At 31.4% G+C, this 8,075-nt stretch overlaps 1 protein-coding gene across 2 annotated transcripts; it reads left to right on the forward strand.

Moving 5' to 3' along the window:
* Positions 1-20: 20 nt before the first annotated feature.
* LOC111709680 (uncharacterized) lies at positions 21-6,491 on the forward strand. Of its 2 annotated transcripts, XM_023483504.1 has the most exons (13): positions 21-269; positions 946-998; positions 1,272-1,351; positions 1,805-1,995; positions 2,406-2,518; positions 2,777-2,838; positions 3,391-3,528; positions 3,717-3,778; positions 3,935-4,003; positions 4,520-4,649; positions 5,585-5,856; positions 6,185-6,267; positions 6,304-6,491. In XM_023483504.1, the coding sequence occupies exons 1-12, from the start codon at positions 28-30 to the stop codon at positions 6,237-6,239; spliced, it is 1,467 nt and encodes a 488-aa protein (XP_023339272.1). In that variant the 5' UTR covers positions 21-27; the 3' UTR covers positions 6,240-6,267; positions 6,304-6,491. The 2 variants fall into 2 exon arrangements, with proteins under 2 accessions (XP_023339272.1, XP_023339271.1); XM_023483503.1 differs by having other exon boundaries at positions 6,185-6,491.
* Positions 6,492-8,075: the final 1,584 nt, after the last annotated feature.

The raw sequence follows: 8,075 nt of genomic DNA on the forward strand, positions 1-8,075 counted from the left end.
ATAAGTAAAAATCATAATTTCAGAAAAATGACGATTTTGAAGAGAAGCTTTTCTCCTTTAAAAATCCAGCATTTGTCGACCACTGTTATAAGTCATTTACCTGGAAAAAATACTTCAGCTGCTTCAGATCAAAAGCAGCAGAAATCTTCAGATTCTTCAAAGCATGCCAAAAAGAAATCTCTGAAAAAGATTCCAACTTATTTAAATGAAAGTGAATATATAAAGAAGGAATTGCCAAAACCATTTGGAAACTTTTTGCTCAACACTAGGAGAATACATTTTCATAATTTATACAAAATCGATTATATTTCTTCAACACTTCTTATTAACTGATCATGGCATAGCTAGCTTTCAAATTAATTTCCGTACTGGTTATTTTTGTTAACTGATGATTATAATTGTTATCATTAGTATTATTATTATTATTATTATTATTTTATTATTATCATTGTTATTACTATTATCTATCACTATCACTATCATTATCATTATCACTGTCATTTAACTATTACTGAGTATCACTATCACTAATATCATTATCACTATCATTATTATTATCATGATCATTATCATTAGCATTAGCATTTTTTTATTGTTATTATTATTTTTAATAACAATTTTTATTATCATTATTACTATGACGTCTCTATTTGAAAATGTTGTTATCATTAGTATTATTATTATTATTATTATTATTATTATTATTATCATTGTTATTACCATTATCTATCACTATCACTATCACTGAGTATCACTATCACTAATATCATTATCATTATCATTATCACTATCACTATCATTTAATTATCATTTAACTATTACTTTCACTATCATTATCATTTTTTTGTTATCATTATTATTTTTAATATCAATATGATTTTTATTTTCATTATTATTTTTATTATCATTATTACTATGACGTATCTTTATGAAAATGTTGTTCAGAATGAAAACTCATCAAGAACTCGAAGTTTCACCGTTAGAGTATTTACAAACAGGTTTAAACTTGTATAAGAATTATATTCATTATTAGTCATTTGTCTTGCATATTATTAACATTATTATTATTAAATACTTTGAAAATATTGTAAACGCTTGAAAACTATAAAATTTCAAATATTAAAGTTTTTAATTTACTGGGTTTTAATTTTTGGCAAAAAAAGTGTTAAAGCTTTGACTATTTGACTACCTGGAACTAAATGTCAGTTCTGTACAAAATCACGGTTTGGTATTTTCCTCCCCTGATATATTAAATACGGTTTATTCTCTAGTTTGTTCTGACTCTAGCATCCTTGTCAACCCAGATACAACAGATAGAATAGTCAACCTTATTCTCAACCATACTAGGAAGGTACACTCTACAATACGACAATACAAGCTTGCCTACCATAATATAAATGGAGTTAAAACATTTTATTAAGTTACGTTTAGTGAACCTTACATTTCTTCAATTTATACATTTTTTATTCACATTTGGTCATAACTATTTAGGTCAATCTATACAATTCGTCAACTGAGACAATGGCCATGAATTTGGTCAACTTTCTTAGAAAAAAAAATAATTCACTTAAGCATCAGCAATTCATTACGACAAATCCGCAAACATAGACACCCAATTTTTTAAAAATATTTTTACGTATTTGAAGCATTTCTTTACAGGGTATACAATACATATATAGATTGATATATGTGTTATAAGCCAACCTATTAATAAATTAAATAAAGAAGTACAATCTTTTTATACTTTGATAATAATTTATTTTTCATTTTCGCAAACATTCCTTTAAAAAGATTTTTTTTTCAGGGCCGGGAGACGATATTTTATGATAACATGACTGGGTTCTGCCTTATCTCTGCTGGAATTATAAAATCTAAAAAGTTTAAGAGAATAAAAATTCTTCCAACGGATCATTGTCTACAGCCTTTGATGCAGTTTTCATTGGATGAAAATATTCTGGATCGGAAATATTTTAAACTTCATCCGAGTACATTTAGGAAATAGCTAAATCAATTAATATCATAGATAATTAGAATTTTAATTTACTCAACTCAGATCATATTGATTGGTTTAATGCTTAAACTTTAAGTTTTTATTCAATTTTACCAGTTAATGTTTAATTTTTGTTGTTTTGTTTTTACAATAATTATTTGTTGATAAAAAACTGTAATGAGGTGTACTCTAGAATTTCACGATGTAGTTATTAAGTTATTTGTAATTTCCCCAGAACCAGTTACAGAAAAAAATGTCCAACAAAAATGCGTTAAGATCTTCTTACCCCGCCCCCCGGCGGTCATGCCCCACCCCCCTTAACTTACTAATCTCCTGTCCTCCAGGCTGATTAAAGGTTAAAGGCTGATTAATGAGTCAAAACATTAAATTCAAGGATTAAGTTCTGTACGATTAGATGTAGCAGTATTGCAGCTAAAGCTCTCCGTCTCGGTATCTTCCATCCAACCCCCTTCCTCCCCCTCAACCCACAACCTGGTTGGGATAAACAGTCTCCACCCTATACTCTAGGTACTAACTTATAGCTGAGATATTTTAGAAAAGTTTCTTATAGTTCTTCATCTCAGTGGAGATATGTTTTTTTCGCAAAAATATTTTATTGATAAAAGATTCATAGCTAACTAGAAAAAAATTATAAAATTACCTTTATCATAAAAGGATTTAGTATTTTTGTTCTTGTGATATAAAAATATTAACAAAATAATGTTACTAAAGCATCTATTTTGATAAAAACTTTGATAATAATGCTAATTATTTTATTGTGTTTAGTATCTACAGTATCTGATGGCTTTGTTAAATATCTTACAATGGCAGTTCTCTACAGAAAACAGGTGATCCAATATCATTATTCTTATTATTCCGTCCCTTAAATTGTCTCTGAAAAAAAATTGCTTTTGTGTCTCTGAAATTACCTAATACCTATCAATGAAAATTCTTCTTTTGTCTATGAATTTACCTATCAATGAAAATTCTTCTTTGTCTATGAAGTTACCTATCAATGAAAATTTTTCTTTGTCTATGAAATTACCTATCAATGAAAATTCTTCTTTGTCTATGAAATTACCTATCAATGAAAATTCTTCTTTGTCTATGAAATTACCTATCAATGAAAATTCTTCTTTACCTATGAAATTACCTATCAATGAAAATTCTTCTTTGTCTATGAAATTGCCTGTCTATGAAAAATCTTCTCTGTCTATGAATGATCCATCTATGAAATGCATAAAATGACCCAACACCGGTCAAGATAAGTTTATAAAGGAAATCATATGTTAACTATTGACATCTTAACAACGTCTTCAATTTTGTTGCAGTCAAGTCTTATTTAAAAATTATAGATTGATTTACCTTAAAAGTGTATTAGAATGGTATTTAATGTTTAGGGAACAAGTTTCACAGATTTCCGTGAGTGTAGACCTGAATTCTTCTTCTTTATGTCTGCTCCAACCTACTTCCATATTTGTGGTGGGGTGCCTGATATGTCCCCAGCCACACATCCTCTACCCCCTAGACTAATGCAGGTCAATCTTTATTTTTTATGATAAAAAATATTATATTTTAGTAAGGTTTTTCCATATTACTTTGGTTTACATGAGATAAATTGCAGTAATTATATAAGATCTTGCAATTGTTTTAGATAGGTTATATCAATATCATATTCTTATTTTAAAAAATATGAACTAAAAATATATTTTGTTACATTTATCAGAAGAAGCAGGAAAAAACCAAGATTGTGAATAAATTTAATATCAAGATAACAACATTATTCAGGTTCTTTTTATTATTTTTTTATTATTTCATTGTATAATTTATTTGTTTTATTTTATTATTAATGTTGTTATTTTAATTATTGTTCTTTATTAGAAAAAAGGAAACATTCTCATTGAAAGTAAAGTTTTTTCTGATGTTCTTTTTTCATATTTTCAGATTATTATTTGATTTTTACTTGATTGATACTCTTCCAGCCTCAAGCTTTCTTCCCTGGAGACAGAATAGGAACGTATACAATTTACATAAAAGTGATCGATAAAATAATAGTTGTAATGGGACCTTTATAGGTCCGTAAAACAGGATTCATCCAAGAACCAATTTGATTCAGGCTGTCTTATTACCTACCTGAACTAAAATTTTCAAAATTTTATTCAGGCTGCCTTATTACCTACCTGAACTAACATTTTCAAAATTTGATTCAGGCTGCCTTATTACCTACCTGAACTAACATTTTCAAAATTGAATTCAGGCTGCCTTATTACCTACCTGAACTAACATTTTCAAAATTTAATTCAGGCTGCCTTATTACCTACCTGAACTAACATTTTCAAAATTGAATTCAGACTGCCTAATTACCTACCTGAACTAACATTTTTAAAATTAGGGGGGAAATCAGCAACGGAACTGAGAAGAAGTTTTCGCTATTTATTAATTCTGACCTCTGATCAACCTAACTCTGACAATATTCTATCAAAATATATATATCTATTTTTTAAAAGTAATTAATGTATAATATAAAAGGGTTTCATCAGTGGGAGAAAAATCTAATTATGATAAGTATGCTGACCAGCAGCTGCTGGTTTATATTCGACCTAAACAGAATCCTGGCATTCATCTCTCCAATCCTGCTCATCTTCAATACTTTATAGAGGTACACAGACACTACACTACACTACACTAAACTACACTACACTACACTACACTACACTACACTACACTACACTACACTACACTACACTACACTACACTACACTCCACTACACTACACTACACTACACTACACTACACTACACTACACTACACTACACTACACTACACTACACTACACTACACTACACTACACTACACTACACTACACTACACTACACTACACTACACTACACTACACTACACTGCACTGCACTGCACTGCACTGCACTGCACTGCACTGCACTGCACTGCACTGCACTGCACTGCACTGCACTGCACTGCACTGCACTGCACTGCACTGCACTGCACTGCACTGCACTGCACTGCACTGCACTGCACTGCACTGCACTGCACTGCACTGCACTGCACTGCACTGCACTGCACTGCACTGCACTGCACTGCACTGCACTGCACTGCACTGCACTGCACTGCACTGCACTGCACTGCACTGCACTGCACTGCACTGCACTGCACTGCACTGCACTGCACTGCACTGCACTGCACTGCACTGCACTGCACTGCACTGCACTGCACTGCACTGCACTGCACTGCACTGCACTGCACTGCACTGCACTGCACTGCACTGCACTGCACTGCACTGCACTGCACTGCACTGCACTGCACTGCACTGCACTGTACTGTACTGTACTGTACTGTACTGCACTGCACTGCCCAGTGAGTGTTTTTGGGTTTTATTGGGGTTTTTTTGTGGGTTTTTTTCGGGGTTTTCCAGTTGAAACTAATTAAAACCTTCTAAAATTCATAATAATTTATAATAATAAGAATTTGAGCGATAGTTGAACTTTATAGTTTTAAAAAATAATAAGGTTGTTGTGAAAATAGGTTATTTAATATGTAGTTTAGTGACCTAGCTCAAATACATTAAATTTGGTCCAGGTTCTGATGAGAAAGAAGAAGTCTGTAACTGTTTTACCGATCCTTGAATCCTGGATGCCAGGTTTAGGTCAGGAACTGATACGACTCAACCACTCCGTGTTTACTACTCCTGCAGACCTTAAACTCTCCGACCTAGTTCATCTGTTCAACCATCTGGTTCAGCATCAACTCTTCAAGAACTCGTCTTTTAAAGCCGCGGCAGAGACAGCAGAACAGTTTACTCAACAAGGAACTGGAGATAATGAAAAGGAAATAGATAAAGCGAAGAAAAGGTAATTTCTAAAATTTCAAAAACTTGATGAACCATTCAGAAATAAGGAAATTTTTATTATTCTCTTTTTTCAATAGATTTGGGTTTTGAGTGTAGAACATTTATTTTTGCGTTTTTGGTTGATATTTTGCCTTTTGGATCCGGATCCGTGGATCCGCATTTTTTTGCGGATCCGGATCAAAACTATCAAACAGTTTGGTGGGAGGGGAGTAGAGTGGATTGGAGGTTGAGTGGATGTTACATAATGATTTCTTATTACTCTGAATTTACGAGTAATTTGAAACCAAGTTTCATATTTTTTCATTTATCACAAAATACCGTTTGTTTAGAATGTTGCGCAAGCTAAGGAAACGCTCAGCACCAGAATCTTTAGTAAAGTTGTAATCTAGTAAAATTTAAATTAGTTTTTAAGATCTAGACTTTTTTATTGGAAGTACTTATGTATTAAATGTACGTACTATAGTACACAGGGTTACCCACAAAGAATGAGACTTTAGGCACGATTGTATCATTAAATGCTCATCCTGTATGGGTAACACACACACGTGTGAAAAAAAGTAGAATCAAAGAAGAATATCACCTATTAATGAAGGCTGTGAAATATTGTATTAAATCAATAAAATCTTTCAATTTTTAGTAATTGTTTCTTTGTATACAGAAATTGCAACCTCCATACTGTCGAAAACTTGTAAAATCACCACTTGAAGCTATAATGATATAGAATATTTTAATATTTTGTCGTTTTTAAAATTTTAGGTAAAAAATTATATTAAAGATTATAGATATTTTCAGAGGACGGAATTTTTGTGTAGATTATCGTTAATCTTGAACACTTGATCTCGATTTATAACAAGGGCACTTTTAACTAAGGATTAATGCTTGATCCGTAAATTTATATCCCTGCACTTGCAGGGTATGAACAATAGAGGATAGTAAAAGGGAATTAAATTAGACAGAGATCAATGCTTGATTTATTTATTTATTGATTGTCGATTTATTTATCTGTCTTCCAGCTTATCTTTCTGTCTTCCAGTTTATCTATCTGTCGTCCAGTTTATCTATCTGTCTTCCAGTTTATCTATCTGTCTTCGAGTTTATCTATCTGTCTTCGAGTTTATCTATCTGTCTTCCAGTTTATCTATCTGTCTTCCTTTTCCAGTTTATCTATCTGTCTTCCAGTTTATCTATCTGTCTTCCAGTTTATCTATCTGTCTTCCAGTTTATCTATCTGTCTTCCAGTTTAACTATCTGTCTTCCAGGTTATCTATCTGTCTTCCAGTTTATCTATCTGTCTTCCAGTTTATCTATCTATCTTCCAGTTTATCCATCTGTCTTCCAGTTTATCTATCTGTCTTCCAGTTTATCTATCTGTCTTCCAGTTTATCTATCTGTCTTCCAGTTTATCTATCTGTCTTCCAGTTTATCTATCTGTCTTCCAGTTTATCTATCTGTCTTCCAGTTTATCTATCTGTCTTCCAGTTTATCTATCTGTCTTCCAGTGTATCTATCTGTCTTTCTGAACCTTATCTCTGTATCTGCTAATATATCTATTTTTCTGCACATCTATCTATTTTCCCATATATCAATCTGTCTGCCCATCTATTTATCTATCTGCCAATATCATCTATCTGCCTGTCCATTTATCTATCTATCTTTACCCTTATCCAACTATTATCTATCTATCTTTTACGCCTTTTTAACTATTTATCTATCTATCTTTACGCTTATCTAACTATTTTCTATCTATCTTTTACGCCTATTTAACTATTTATCTATCTTTACGCCTTTTTAATTATTTGCCTACCTATTTTTACGCCTTTTTAACTATTTATCTATCTATCTTTACCCCTATTTAGTTATTTAACTATCTATCTTAACTCCTATTTAACTATTTATCTATCTATTTTTACTACTATTTAATTATTTACCCATCTATTTTTACACCTATTTAACTATTTATCTATCTATCTATCTACGCCTATTTTAACTATTTTGCTATCTATTTTTTCGCCCATTTAACTAGTTATCTATCTATCTTTATGCTTTTTAAACTATTTTTATATCTATTTTTACGTCTATTTAACTATTTATTTATCTATCATAACGCCTATTTAACTATTCATCTGCCTATCTATCTATCTTTCTGTCAATCCTTCTATCTGTAGCTATGCATCTCTACCTAGCCACCTGTATATCGATAACCTAGAGACAGAGTACAAA

Source organism: Eurytemora carolleeae, unplaced genomic scaffold, assembly GCF_000591075.1.
Source record: "Eurytemora carolleeae unplaced genomic scaffold, Eaff_2.0 scaffold662, whole genome shotgun sequence".
Lineage (NCBI taxonomy): Eukaryota > Metazoa > Arthropoda > Copepoda > Calanoida > Temoridae > Eurytemora > Eurytemora carolleeae.

Coding starts and splice junctions, on each gene's coding strand:
- LOC111709680 (XM_023483503.1), top strand. CDS start 28: ATGACGATTTTGAAGAGAAGCTTTTCTCCTTTAAAAATCCAGCATTTG. Junction 3,779..3,934: donor AAGATAACAACATTATTCAG/GTTCTTTTTATT, acceptor TCATATTTTCAG/ATTATTATTTGATTTTTACT. Junction 4,004..4,519: donor CTTCCCTGGAGACAGAATAG/GAACGTATACAA, acceptor ATAATATAAAAG/GGTTTCATCAGTGGGAGAAA.